We start from the raw sequence: 15,620 nt of genomic DNA, 5'->3' as shown, positions 1-15,620 counted from the left end.
CAATGTGCATGCGTATGTCTTCAACAGATTAGATAAATGTACACTGTAAATTAATTCTGCACAAGCACAAATAAAACACCAGGAAATGATATTCTATGGGAGAAATCTGTCATAGCAGTGCTGATGTTTGTATGCTTCATTTATATTCATGCTTTCTGACAGCCTTATAAATTACACCACTAAAGTCACTAGGCTGCAATATTTGTCTGCTTTTTACTTATAAGAGGACAGCTGGCTCTCTTTATTTACCCTTATGAGTAAAAAGCAGGCTAATAAAAAATGTTGCAACACAGCAGGTTGGTGGAGGAAGAACAGAGCATTCCCTGCATTCCTTCTACTCCTCCTCCTTATTTATTGTGCCAATTCACTTCCATGCAGGATGAAGCTTTGCCTTCTGTGCATATAAACAAAGAGGACTGCCATTGACGGAAGGCCTGCTCCTTCTCTCCACCACAAGCCCTTTTCTTTTCTATACTGGATGCACAGGAAGAGGCCAGCATGGAAATGTAAGAAGCCACTGGATGAAGGATGAAGCCTTCCATTCTTCCTTCAGAAGCCCACTGGTTTTCTTTGCTGGGTGAGGAGGACTTTCCCCAGCTTCAATCAAGTTCAGGAGGTGTTTAAAATACCTGGAAGGTTTTCATCTGGTAACAAAAAGCTTGTAGTGTCAAGCACGTGATATGCCTCTTTCTGGGGAGAGCATTCTAAAGTCAGGGTGCCACCATAGAAAAAGGCCCTTACCTTCTGCACCAGTCCTTAGTCTCCATTTCAAACAGCTTCAGTCTTTACATGCTTAATTCTAACTACATTCTACTAAGGTCAAAGGGCCTATAACAGTCCATTGTAGAATGTTGTTATTTTGACAAGGCTATTATTGTATACAGAGCTTTGAAATACAGGGATATATGTGAATACAGTGACTTTGAAACCTACCGTTTTAGTGCAGAAACTTTTTTGGGGGACTTCTTTTTAAGTCTGGGCAATGACCTGTCTTGCTCAAAGCCTTCATTGTCCAAGAGCTGTCTCATGGCTATGTTGGCAAGTTGTTCCATTAGCTTAAAAGTTTCATTGATGTTGAGGAAGACTGAAAAGAAATGCTGACTGGACCTTGTGCTAACTTTGATCACATCAGGTAAAAGCAGAGTTGCATTCTTCTCAAGCTGGGTGATGTCAACCCACCGGATGACTAGCTTGGCTAATGAAAAGAAATCAAGAGTAAGCAGAGAACAAGACCACTCAACATTTTCAAATCCAAAAACCACTGGTGATAAAACAGCAAGCTTTTCAACAACACTATGCACTTATACCATTATCTTGTTTCAGGGCTCTACAGTGCATGTTTATGCAGAAGTAAGTTTCACTACTTTCAGTGGTTTCCCCCCCATTTTAATTGTGTTTAGGACTGCAGCCTCAGTACAGTGCTGCACTTGGTACTAGTGGGTCCGTTTTGTCAGAAACACAACAATAATTAAGAATTCTGCCAAGCACACTTTCAGTTTCAAATAATCTCTCTTTTTAAAAAAAGAAAAATTCTACACAACCAATGTATAGTTTGCAAACAAGCCAACTTCAAGCTATGGGTGAACAAACAGGATTGTTCGACTAGCTTGTACAACTAACCAGCTTTGGTTGGTTCACACATCATTCTAAGGCTGAGATCCTTTGAAAATGGAAGTCAAGTTAGCAATTCCTCCTTCCAGGTAGGATAAGAGGGAGAGAGCAAGAGCCCGCTGCTTTGTTTGGGCTTGCTGTGCTTCACCCCATATAAATGTGAACTAGCCCAAGCTCAAAGAAGATCAGACTCTCTACAATTAATAGTCAATATAGTTAACTGGAACCAAGTACAATAGCATTATAACCACTGAAAGCCAGGTTGCTGTGCACAAGCAACAGGAACTGGCTATCCCATTCATGCCTTGCTTGTAAGCTTCCTGGAGGCATCTGTCTGGACTACAGAAAGAGCAATATGTGCTTATGTTCTCATATCAGACAGCTGTCCCTACACTCAATGTACACTAGAATGAAACCTCCTTCTAATCAGTCCAGAGTGTTGGAAGAGGAAAAACAAGTATGAGACATACAATAAATTAGTACTAGGGCTCCATGCAGTAACTTAATCCACTATAGGCAAAAACACCACAAGACACTATAGACAGGAATGGGGAACCTGAGGCCCTCCAGGCGTGTATGGACTCCAACTCCCATCATCCCTGACCACTTGGCATGCTGTCTGCGGCTGGGAATTTTGAATCAAACAACATGTTAAGTCCACAGGTTCCCCACTGCTGTGAATCTCATGATGGATTCAGGAAGTAAGAATGTCTGTAATTATCCTGGCAGTAGGATGTTGATGAGCCGACTGCTCATCAGGCAAGGTGCCATTAATCAGATAGCTCTGCAGTTTAAAGCTGTAAACATCTTATAGAGAGTGACCACACAAATGGTGAAGGTTCTGTGAATGTGTGTGTGCCTGTGTTATCACCAACTGCCCTGAGGCAGAAACTAAAATTGTTTATGAACAAACTCAATTGTATACAATTTAGCGCTTTTATCCGTAATCACTGCTTATATATTGCTTCCACTCCTTGACAAATACATCACCCAGTGTCTGTTTCTTAAACCCGAGCAATGAAAACTCATTCAAATAAGGATTAAGCACAGCCACTTCAGACCATCAGGCCACTTTTCCCTCTGCTCAACATCCATGAGGATGTGACAGCAGGCTTTCTTCAACATGATCAGCTTTTGGAAGGGACACTTTGCCCCCTTGCCATACTTCTGGGGCATCATATATTGCCACCGTAACACTAAGCCTAAAGCCAGAATGTTTCAGGTCTCCACGTAAGTGACACTTAAAATGAATGGGTAACTCTAACTAGAAGGATAAAACATAGTTTAGTGGTCCATGTGCTGTTGCCAGTTCCTGCACTACATCAAGTCCACCAACAATGACTATGTGTATCGTTCTAAACCACCAACTTCAAAACACACACACAAAGATCAATAGAAACGGAAGTCTCTCATTCATACCTTCCCGTCCCATGAGGAAGGAATAAAAGCAGAGGTGGTTAATGCTGAGATACATCCAGCCCTGACGAGGCACCTTCCCTTTCCAGTAACTGCAGGAGTAGTAATTCACCAGCTTCTCTTCCTCCGGCATCCCAAACAGTTTGTGGAATTTCACTATGGCTTCCTTAAATTTTTCAGTGTCGTCATCCTCCTTGATACCATTTATTTTGTTAAATTCTGCAATGATGCCCTGAAGCAGAAGATCAGACAGGACAGTTTGGCTTCCCCCAAAAATATATGTGTGCTATGGAGTTCAAAATTCCAGCATTTAAAAAAAGAAAAGGTTTGGGGAGAGGAAGACAACACATTTTGAGTATGCAACCCAACTGGCATACTGCAGTGACATGGGGCTGTAGTCAAATTAGCAGAATGACAAGATGAGTCTGCATCAGGGTTGGGGAATCCATAGCTGTTCAGATATTGTTGGGCTGGAAATCCCATAGGCCCCAGCCAGCATGGCTAATGGTCAAGGATAATGAGAGCAGAAGTTAGAGGTGGATTTAGGAAAGCGTGACCAGTTTGCCTGCAATGGGCGCTGAGCCAAGAGCATACCACAACAATGGTGTAAAACAGTAAGCAAGAGGTGGGGGGGGGGGGGCACTGAATTTTGGCATTGCACAGGGTGCTGCTGAAATTTGAAAGCCCAAAGTCTGCCACTGCTGTATTCCAGCAATTTCTGCAAGGCCACACCCCTGGTCCATATGTTCCATTGGAGTCTTTCCAGTTGTTGTTGGACTACAACTCTCATCAGGCCAGTGGTGAGGGGTGATGGCAGTCCAAGAAAGTCTGGGGGCCCAAGGTTGGGAAAGGCTGTTCTATGGCCTTCAGAAACCACAGGATGCACATAAATCACACTAACAATTTCCAGAGGAATGGCCATGTTAGTTTGTTGCCAAACAAATGGTGGCATATTAAAGACAAACAAAAGCTTTTGTCATTTCAGCTGTGTTGACGTGTTATCGATTTTAGCCTTTAAGATATCACAAGGCTCTTTGCTATTCTAAGTTACCAAAGCAACAAAGAGGAGAGTGCTGCAAGACAAAACCTTAATTGTTAAATCTAACCTACACAGGGCATCTCAAGAGATTAGATCTTGGCCATATGGATTTCCCAAACTACCAAACAAACGAGATATTCTCTGCTAAGAAAGGACCTGGCCTTACTCCCTCTCAGAAAAGCCACATGGTAAACCTGTTTTGGTAAACTGATTGCAAAAGATTAAAAAGAAAAAAAGAGTGATGTGTTGATGGGGAGGTGTTGTGCTGTTACAAGATAAAAATTCTGAAATTCCACATGGCCAGCATAAGTCCCTTGACAAACCTGAAGATAGTTATGTGATCTCACCCTTATCTATGCAACTTGATAATACCAATGTGTCTGTTTCCACTGATGCCTGCTTCCTCAAACTAGATAATGAAGCTCACTGGAATCTGTGCTTACCAAAACAGAGAAGTACACAAACCAGCAAATCAAGTATAAAGGACAAGCTTGCATAATAGTTTTTTCCTGGTCATGAGGATAATTAACTGTGCTGACAATATATATACACTACCTGTATTTTTCCTTTGACAAATGTGTTTATGTCATTTTCATTTTCAAAGATCGAAAGAGTTTGTAGTAAATTCTGTTCAAGCCATTCCCAGTGCTCAGTTATTTCTTTCCTTGAACAACCTAAGACAAGAACAGGATAAATTGCTAGATCATGTCTGTAATTTGATCATCATAAAGCAAAAATAAATAAATATATTTATGGATAGGTGTGCAACAGTATGTTTATTGGATAACCAAAACAAAACAAAACAAACCCAACAAAGAGAATACTGTGCATTTTAATGCAAACCAGCACAGAAGAGTAATTTAATTCAACAGAACACCATGGCCCACTTCAGTTGTAACAAGATAAATAAATAAGTAGATAAATAAGTACTGCTGTGGCGGGAAGGAAAATGGCATTTCTGTGCGCTCTGGCTTCCATCACGTCACAACCCCATATTCTGTACTTAACCGTACATTCCCTCCCCTCCTTAGCACGCCTTGCTAAGTTTTCACTTCCTGTCTTAAACAAATCACAGTTCCTCATGAGGTCTGAACTTGAGGGTGTGTAGGTTTGCCTATACTTTCCAAACAAGGCAGGAAATGAAACCATAGTGTGATCCTGGCTTGTTCTTACTACTCATAGTTTAAAACAAACCAGAGTTATATGAACTTGGATAACGTGGGAAACTGTGGTTTGTTTGAAACAGGGAGTGAAAGCTTGTGAGTTTCCTTCCAGGGGCATGAAAGTATAGGAGAGATGAGAGCGGCATTCAGGGGCCTACATGATCTGTGGACTGGCAGTTTTCTGCAAACTAATTTTTCTGCTTATCCTTGAGCCCTTGGTTTTCTCCTAGAATGGTAATAATTTAGAGTCACTTCTAAATGGCATTATAGAAGTTAGAATATTATTGTTGAAGTAACTTGGCAGCACTGTCTCTTCCCCCTGACCCAAAAGTAGAAACAAGGATAGACCTCTAAGCTCCCTCTTCTAGTTTTGGAAATAATTGCCCTGCAAATACTTTCTGTAAATAGGGTACAATTTAATCAGATACATTTAAGTGTGTACCTCACTTAGTCTTGCATTTAAGTACTTGCCTGCTAGGTCTGGCAGACAATGAATTTCATGCAGGTGAGTGCTCCATCCCTCATTTAAACCCAGCATAGAAACCATGGAGCATGTCAGAAAACAGAATCCCCATCCTCTGTGTCCAAGGTAAAATATAGTGTACTGCTAGGGAAGGGAGAAAGCTCATAGTCCATCCTCTGCTAGCCCCCCAAAGGCTAAAATAATTTGTGGACTTACTAAGAAAGTGGGCTTAACTCCCTCCTATTATAATCAATGGGATTTAAGTGATTCATGTCAACAGAATTATGCCCATAGATTACACTGAACTCCTGAATGAATACAAGTTATACAGTACATATTATATAAATCACTCAAGAGCTTGCTACAACAGTGCCAGGAAGGCATAGGTACGTGTAAATCAATTATTTCCTAGCCACAAAATTAGAAAGCTAACACAGTAGTGAAATGATTTCCTGGGAATTGCAAGCATAAGCTTATCTCCAGCACAGCTTGGCTGATGAGGAATGAGATCATTCTCTGCAGCTTCCAGGGAGGCCTGGCATTTCTGCTCTGCCTTTTCAACACAAATCATTTCTGAGAGCCTACATAATTTAAACAGCGGCAGCAAAGGCCCATATGTGATCATCATGTTGGGCTTTGCTTGCAATTACTGCATGAAATTGTATTGTTATAACTCCGGATGTGGCTTTAAAGACCGAGTTATTCTTTCCATAGCTTTTTACACACCTACAAAAGAGCCATAACACAACATATAGGTAATGCACTTAAAATCGCCAGAGAGATGCAAAATGATGATGTCTTGCCTCCTGTGGAGCAATAAAATGCAGAGTTACCATGCCATTACAATCACAGTATCTGTTCTGCAGTCATCGTCTGAATTATTTTTTATATATGGATTATCAAAGCTGAGGTTACTATTCACTATTTCTAAACATGGATACAACTGCCGTCACACTTCACAACTTTTTGTTGTTACTGTTATTCTCAGGAATTTAATTTATTCTGAAACAGGAATGTATTATTTTTTCCCCAAAAAAGAAAAATACTAATATTTCTCAGCTTTGTTCCCTTCTTTCCACTAGCAATTCTGTTATGGGAAGGACAATTGGGGCACTCAAATATATTTTCATAAAAGGAATGTAAGAGACACATTATCTAATGAAAATGTGGCCCACCTGTACCTGCACACAGGGGGCGTAGGAAGGGGGACAGTGGGAGCGGTGTGCCCCAGGTGTCATCCCTGAGGGGGGTGACAAAATCCCCCTGGGTGGATCGCTGCCCTGCCCCCCTGGACACTGATCACCACACCAATGGCCCCCAATGGGTGCTGATCGTTACATAAAACTGCAACAATGTCAAAATAGCTAATACTAGCCAGAGTTTATTACCCTTGTCATAATCAATGCTTACAAGGAAAGGGAGCAAAAAATTCCACATAAGAGAGGAAATGTGGGAATGGTATCTGTACGCAGCTTGGTATCCTGTTCTTAAGTGTCTTAAGAGTTTGACAGTATTACATCTACAATAGACCACAGCCATTGCTCAATATAATCTCACTAGATTACAACAGGCTACAATGCAACACAATGGGTTGGATCCAGACTCAGCCGTGCTTTGAGTACACTTATACAAATCAATGGGGTTTAGTCACGACTAATTTGTACCCACTGCTTTCAGTTGGTCTAATCTAAGCATGAGTAAATCTGGATAAAATCCAGTAACAGCAATGTCATATTATAGACAAAAACTTTGATGGGGTTAATCGCCCAGTCTGATAGTTACAGAAGATTAAATGGGAAATAACTTTTTAGCATTTCAGAGCCTGGATCTCATAAATGACCTGCTACTCGAGTACAATGTCATCACACAGTATAGTGGTACCTCAGGTTACAGACTCCGCTAACCCAGAAAGAGTACCTCGGGTTAAGAACTTTGCTTCAGGATGAGAACAGAAATTGTGCGGTGGCGCGGTGGCAGCGGGAGGCCCATTAGCTAAAGTGGTACCTCAGGTTAAAAACAGTTTTAGGTTAATAACGGACCTCCAGAACGAATTAAGTTCTTAACCTGTGGTACCACTGTACAGGCAACCCCCTCATTTACACGCCTTCCACTCCCAGAAGACGTTTATATGGGTCACCGCAAAATAAATAAATAAATTGGCCTTCCTTCCTGGAAAGGAGGGAAGGCACGCCATTCAGGGCTCCGATCCAGAGAAGGCTTGGGACCGGCCAGGTAATGGCCCTTAGCGACTTCCAGGCAGCAGCCCCAGCGGCACACATGAGTTGCTCTCTCTCTCTCTCTCCTCCCTGTGGACCCTCCCTATCAAAGTGGGGTGCCCCCCACTTTATGTCATTTCACTTATTCATGTGGGGGCTCCATGTAAGTGAGGGGATGCCTGTCATCAAGACAGTATGCAATTCAGTGCTCCTATGAACTACAGTGGTACCTCGGGTTACAAACACTTCGGATTACAGACTCCGCTAACCTGGAAGTAGTACCTCGGGTTTAGAACTTTACCTCAGGATGAGAACAGAAATTGTGTGCTGGCGCTGCAGCGGCAGCAGGAGGCCCCATTAGCTAAAGTGGTACCTCAGGTTAAGAATGGTTTCAGGTTAAGAACGGATCTCTGGAACGAATTAAGTTCATAACCAGAGGTACCACTGTACACAGAACATCCAGTCCTCTAAGAAACTGGTAATTTTAGCCACTATTAAAATACTTACCACAGGCAATAGTCCAGTATATCATAGAGTCTGGAGCCTGGTATAGAATTCGATATGGCGCTACCCTTGCACTTGAATCCAGCACAACATCAAGAGTTCCCACAAGAAGACCTAGGGAGAGGGAAAGGAATTCAGTGGTGAACAGTACTGCTGTCTTGAGGTAGACATGGATACATGAACTTAACAGAACATTCCAGCCCATTTAAAAAAAAAGAAAAAAGGTAAGAAAGATATATTTAATATCCGAGAGCCTGAAGATACAGTGACTAGACTGTTGGCCTTAGATTGGGTGATGTGAAACTAAAGTGCTAATCTGAGCAATTTGAAAGAGACAAAATTAACAAGAGAATCAGCATGAAAGGCAAGTTTATATAGGTAACCAGGTCACTGACTGACTGAACTCTTCTCCTAGTGCTTAAACAAGTGCTTAACAGCAGTGGTAGCTAACTTACTTCTTCTATTCACCATTCTTTAGATCCACCCTATTGACTAAAATCAGTTCTTCTAGAACTTTACTGCTTGGCTCTTTGATCTGTCACAATTTTACCCAGTCATCACAAAACCTTTCGGGCCATGCACAATCTGAACGGTTAACTAGTCACAGGTCATTTCTCAGCCTTCTAATTTGGGAGATAGCCATGCCTCGCCACATCCTGGTTCACATTTGGGATTTTCCTTATAGCTCAAAATAATGTTTTTAAACACCGCCACCAACACAGAGACACAGCCACATTCCAGTTACTACAGAGTGCAAACCAGCATTAGAAATTTCTCCACGTAATTAAAATGAAACATTTAGTAGGCACTCGGTTGATCTCTCTCCTCTGGAAATGCATCTGTTCATAGTCCTTTGGCCAGGAGTAAGTAATCTCTCCACTCCTCTATTCATACCCATTAGCCCTCCTACCCCCTTTTGTTTTTAGTCTCAGTCAATAAGAGGGAGGTGTAGCCTGTGTGGCGTTAACATATTGAACTACACTCTGTTCGTATAAGAGCACAGTGTAATAAATAATTGAGCATAATTTGAGACATTGACCTTGCTTGTCCCTTCTTCAGCCTTTGTTGTGGATGAAGAAAATGCTTCAGTGAGCGCTTTCCCAAACATTTTCTTGTCAAGCTGAAAATGTATTCAAGAACCAGCTCTTCCTCTGATGCATATTCTCTGAAGAGCAATCAGCATCAGAGGCAGCCTTAGCACAGTTGGGTACAGGACAAGGGATGGACGTTTCAACTCAGGACTGCCTGAGACCTTTGCAATGTGCCTTTATAGACATCATCCTGGGAGAGGGAGAGGAAGGAGTAGCAGGTGCGGCAGCTATCTGACACGCCACAGCAAGGAATACCATTTTAGGGGGTGAAACTTAATTATTGCAAATTTCTTTCATGAGAGGGCCTTAAAAATGTGGGTTTCTTTTGGTGTGAGAAATTCAAATCTGCTTCTGTTTCAAGGCCTCCACCACCTATTTCCAGGACCCTGCTTTACTTGGATAATACAAAAATCTTTTACATCCCCTAAATATTTCATCCCCCCCACCCCCAGTGATGCCTGGTTAACCTTTATGAATGAAACATACTTTACCATGAAATATGTCTGATTACATGGATCCAAAACATGTAAACGTACGACATCAGAGATTTAATATACTAGCTTCAACTGGAAATACACAATTTACTCCAAACACTACTATATTGGTGCTTAGGTGTCAGGGAACTGCCATCGGAGCTGGAGGCGGAGGGAAGGCTCCAGAGGGATGCCGGAGAGGGTCCCAGTAGGGAGAGAGGCAGCCCGTCCGCTGGGGAAGGAAATCAGCGTAAAACCAGTGGAGAAAGGGGGCAGATGGGGGAATCGGAGAGGAGGCTCCAAGACTCTTCGCCGGAGACCAGCAGAGAGAGTACGGGTCCTCTGCTGCCCACACCCTCCCTGCGCAGAAGGCTTCCGCGCAGGGAGACTAGAAGGAGACTAGATGTCAAGGAACTTTTGTGCTGGAAGAAGTTCAAGAAACGCCTACTGACGGATTCTGCCAGCGACTGAGACAGCCACGAAGCTAGAGGCTGTCCGGTCAGAAAGGGTTCAACCAGGTAACCTAGCCAGGAGTGGCGGCAACTTACGCACGAGCAACCCCTAAACCCATTACAGCAGGTAAACACATTTAAAGTTTTGAAAACCATATCACATGCAGTTGCATGCTAGGAACAGTCAGGTTTTTCTATTCATCATATGGCACCATTGCAAGGCATCACAGTTGCCATGGAATTCTTGGCATAGGGCAATGCATAACTTACAGTGGAACTGATGAAAGTTCAAAACAGAATGAGATTTTTAAAACAGTATTATTTCATGATTTGAGTATAATAGTTTGCAAACTTTCTCATTTTGAGGAAAATGGCTTGTGGATCACAGAAGTCTGATATTCCCTCATTTTTTGTCGCTTTTAGACTGACTGAAGAACTATTCAGCTACATATATTGCTACATTCAAGAGTAAAATCCAGTCATATACAGTATTATGCTTCCTGGAAAACTGGTCATACTTGCCACCATAATGTGTCAGCTTTGGAGTCAAGTCTCTGTCAGGTGATAATTCATAAGAGGTCAGTAGAACCAACAAGAGCAACAACAAAATCCACAATGGTTTATGTTGTGGTTCTTATGACTTTTACTCAAGTGACTTTAATCTAGGGGGTCCCTATTTCTTTCAACCAAGGCTACTGTAGCTTGGCAAACCAAAAGCACATGTACAGTTATGTGCTAGTGATGCATAGGTTTATTGCACAATCGTGTAATTCAAGTCTTAATGACTTGGAAGACTTAATGATTCTTTCGAACTATCAGCCCCCCAACCCGCAACGAACAATTTTTTTAAAAAGACTCCCATTGCAACAGTGGAAAGTGGAAAGTGCTCCGAAGGCTAGGGACGTTACAATTTCATGCAATAAGGTTAATCACAACTGGGAACTTCAATAATGAGGATGCAACTTTTAGCTTGTTGGTAATCTTCACAAGTAACAGCTCTCCAAAGAGACAATGCTCAACACGTTGTAATTAGTTACGAATTGCATTGAATACTAGCCAAATTCCAAAAGTGAAGATTTCTTCATTAACAGCCTGATCCGCCACAGCAGAAACCCAACTGTTTCCTTTCACACTGAGAATGAAAGCAAGGCTTGGACTACAAATCTGCTAGACTTTAGAAAAAGCTATCAAGACTTGAGCCTTTAAATATTACATCATACTTCTTTCCCAAGTGACATTTTAACAATACTTAACAGAAACAACTGCTTTCTCTCCCCCTGTCGTGCAATTTTATTTTATTTCTTTAACCAGAGACCTGGCATCCCCCAGCAGAGTAAATTACAAAATGGCAGCTGGGAGGCAGAAATAGAACCAGCAAGAAAATGGCAACCCAAGGGCAGACACAGCCTTAATTACCAGCTGCATCCCATGAACCATAGTCACTAAATTTAATGGGCATTACTCACAAATCAGTGTGTATAAGATTGGAGTAGGCATTTTCAGGAGACCACACTTTTCTCCCAGTCCTATACATGTTTACTACTACCAACTAATGCATTTACTTTTTCAGATTTAAACAAGGTAGTTAGTAGTTTATTGCACAATCGTGTGATTTAGTTACTAAACCTGTTTTCTTTTCATTTACTGCTGAAATAGTAGCAGGCATTTGCCCTCAGCTGCCATCAAGACTGGGGAATGAGAAAATCTGCCAGAAAGTCACCCCCCCCCCCAGCAATGGATTAAAAAGATCAGCTCTCTCAGTTTTTAACCTGTTTGTAGGTTTGTCAGGAATACATTTTAAATTTTTTAAAAAGATACTTGATTAATACTGTACAGCTTGGCTTGAGTTTTATTCTCTATACTGAAGAGACTGAATACAGCTTTCTTTCACAAAACTCCTGAAGCATAAAACTATTCTTTGTAAGCGAAATCTGAATCTGCAAAAAGCACTGTAAATCCTCACAAGTTCCATGCCATCATGCAATATGATCCCTATCAAAATACAACTAGAAATCATAGGAAATGTATAGTAAAATTTCCTTTCCGTCCCAAGAAAATGGCCCATTTTACAGATGAGACTATCCCAGGGGTCATCAGCGAGTCAATGGGAGAGAGAGAACTCATGGCATATGCAAAACAGAAAAAAAATATGAAGTGAGCTAAGACAAAGACTCTGTGTTCACATATGCAGGATAATTAATCCCCTTTTATAGCTTGGCCATCTGGAGGCTGATAGAGAACAACAAAACTCAATGCATCTCTTTCTCTACTTAAAATGTCATTTAATAAGAAATATCAGTGGAAAACCTATTTGTGGACTGTACCACTTTTTAAAATGCTCTTCCATAAATAATAATTAGCAATAATCAGAAGACAAATCCCTGCACATGGAAGCTAGTTTGTAGTGGAAGGAGGCTAGAACCATTATCTCCAGCATTTAGGGCAGGGTGGTCCAATACATGGCGCCCAAGAGCCACATGTAGCCCCCAAGGCCCTTTTTAGCAGCCCTTGGCAACATTTGAAACCTGCCCCAACCCCTCAGCTCTTGGCTCTGCCTTCCCAAAGCCAGGTAAGCTATGCTTATTCTATCTGCCCTGTTTAGATACAAAACTGAAGGGGTCTATTATTTTGTCTATTTTAGAAGACATCTGAAGGCAGCCCTGTTTAAGGAAGCTTTTAATGTTTGATGTACTACAGTATTTTAATATTTTTCTGGAAGCCGCCCAGAGTGGCTGAGGAAGCCCAGCCAGATGGGCGGGGTATAAATAAATTATTATTATTATTAAATTATTATTGTTCAACAGAACACAGCACACAGGTGAGTGGATCTAGTTAAACTCAAAGTTCTGTGTTCCATATGATTAGTTTGTATTAGGTAGCAAAGTAGCCACAGTGATACAGCTAAGGGAAAGGAGATTTATCTCTCATCTGCACATACATTCAGCTATAAAAAGGAGCACAATTTCCTACCCCACCTTTGATTTCTATTTATTTTATGCTATATTTAGATCTCCCATCAGCCAAAGTCCTCTGGCCAGTTTTTATAGTCAGTAAAACGTACAGGTAAATACAATAATCCTGTATTGCTGTGCACTGCTGCTCTGTGCTGCTGTTTTGTTGTTGTTTTTGTTTCATTTTTTTTTTGTTTGATTTATTTTAATGTGGGGTTGGGTTGTTGTTGTTGTTTTTTGGTGAATGGTAGACTTGAAGTACAAACAACAAATAAAATTGCCCAAATACAAACACCATAAAATCTCAAACTAAAGCAAAAACATTACTAGAATGACATTAAAAACACACTGGCATAAAATGGAATACAAAAGCCAACCTAAAAAAAAGAAACGTTTAAGGAAGTAAGTCCCACTGAAAAAGGTAGGACTCATTCCTAATCAAATATGAACAGAAATGACTCCACACACATTTAGGGAGTAGATTGCTTTTTGCTATAGGCAGGTAACTCCAACATAAGCACACAAAACACAGACACAGACACAGACACAGACACAGCACAACACAACACAACACAACACAACACAACACAACACAACACAACACAACACAACACACAGAGCACTACAATACTCTGATTAAACCACACAGTTATATACACCTATTCTGTTTCCATTTTACATGTACACATACAAATGAGACAAGACTCTTCTTCCTTTTTCTGTTTCCTTTCTCACACAGACCCACATCACACCACTAACCAGTTTTATTGCTATACTGATAAATTCAACTTTAGCTAGAGCAGTGCCTTTCCCTGATATCAGTACAACACGGGCGACAGAACATTTTAATAGTAAACAAGCAAAGCAACAGATCACTGCTGAGCTGTGCTCACCATTGTGAGAGCTGAGGTTATGATGATGATGATGCTTCCCCAGCTGTTGTCATTGGCTGTGGACTGCCTGTGATGTCACACAGAACATGGCATCTGAGTGGATACATAAAGGTAAACGAAGGGGAAAACCAAGGCAAAAGTAGTTTTACTTCCCAAAGAGAACACAGTGGGAAATAACTGTGGTGTTCAGCACTGGGTGGTCTCCTTCCATGCCAAGGCAAGCTAGCAGATGGAACAAACTAATCATCCAGCAGCATCATGATGTGGATCAATAAGAAGGCAAGTTTTTGTGGCTTGAAACCAGATGATATCCATAGCCAGAAGCTGTCTGCTGTCTGGTGATGAACCTAGCAGAAGTTGACAGATGTTGGTGGGTGGAAGCTGGTGGAGTTCGTATTTGGATGTTGGTGGATGCTGCAAGTCTGAAGCAGGCTGATATTTGTGGGTATAAACTGGCTGAAATTCACCTTTGGAAGACCAACAGAAACTATGTGCCTATTTGTGGATAGAAGCTGGGGTGTATATGTGAATGAATGGAGAATGGCCAATTAATGAATGTGTCTGTGCAAATGTCAAGCTTTGAATGTGTTTGAAACAAATGGTGTGTGTCTGGGTAAATTCAGAGGCGGCATAGGTCACCCTCTGGATGTGGTGTGCCTGGGAATTACGCATTCAAGAGGTCGCTCTCCAGGTGAAGGGTGCATGCGTGAACCACTCAACATTCACGGGTGGAAGCCAGTGGAAGTTGTGCGGCTGAAGTCAGGGATGAAATTGGCAGAAGCTAGTGGAAATGCCTGGGTGATGCTGCTGGATGGTAGCCATCCCTCTCACTGTGTTTGTGCCTTTCACAGTTGTCATAAGCTGGCAAACTTTTTCCATAGACCACTCATGAAAGTAATGAAGAGAGCAGTAGGCCTTAAGAAACCCAGCTTCTATTTCTAAATAAATGGCTTTCTAAATACATCTAGACGGGACGCGGGTGGTGCTGTGGGTTAAACCACAGAGCCTAGGGCTTGCTGATTGGAAGGTTGGCGGTTTGAAACCCCGCAATGGGGTGAGCTCCCGTAGCTCGGTCCCAGCTCCTGCCAACCTAGCAGTTCGAAAGCACCTCAAAGTGCAAGTAGATAAATAGGGACCGCTCCTGTGGGAAGGTAAACGGCGTTTCCGTGCACTGCTCTGGTTTGCCAGAAGCGGTTTAGTCGGGCTGGCCACAGGACCCAGAAGCTGTACGCCGGCTCCCTCGGCCAGTAAAGTGAGATGAGCACCGCAACCCCAGAGTCGTCGACGACTGGACCTAACGGTCAGGGGTCCCTTTATCTTTAAATATATCTAAGTAGTGTTCGATACC

At 41.9% G+C, this 15,620-nt stretch overlaps 1 protein-coding gene across 2 annotated transcripts in view; it reads right to left on the bottom strand.

Annotated features, from left to right (window-relative positions):
- TBC1D9 (TBC1 domain family member 9) overlaps window positions 1–15,620 on the bottom strand; it is a 53,496-nt gene that overhangs the window by 25,299 nt on the left and 12,577 nt on the right. For both annotated transcript variants that reach the window (XM_081021860.1, XM_081021861.1), the window contains exons 2-5: window positions 8,416–8,526; window positions 4,622–4,740; window positions 3,031–3,259; window positions 934–1,195 (exon numbers count right to left, since the gene is read on the bottom strand). In XM_081021860.1, the coding sequence (XP_080877986.1) occupies window positions 934–1,195; window positions 3,031–3,259; window positions 4,622–4,740; window positions 8,416–8,526 (721 nt within the window). The remainder of the gene's footprint in view (window positions 1–933; window positions 1,196–3,030; window positions 3,260–4,621; window positions 4,741–8,415; window positions 8,527–15,620) is intronic.

Source organism: Podarcis pityusensis (assembly GCF_964106645.2).
Source record: "Podarcis pityusensis genome assembly, chromosome: 9".
Taxonomy (NCBI): domain Eukaryota; kingdom Metazoa; phylum Chordata; class Lepidosauria; order Squamata; family Lacertidae; genus Podarcis; species Podarcis pityusensis.
Note: the sequence above shows the minus strand (reverse complement) of the source record. Positions and strands in the feature narration are given on the sequence as shown.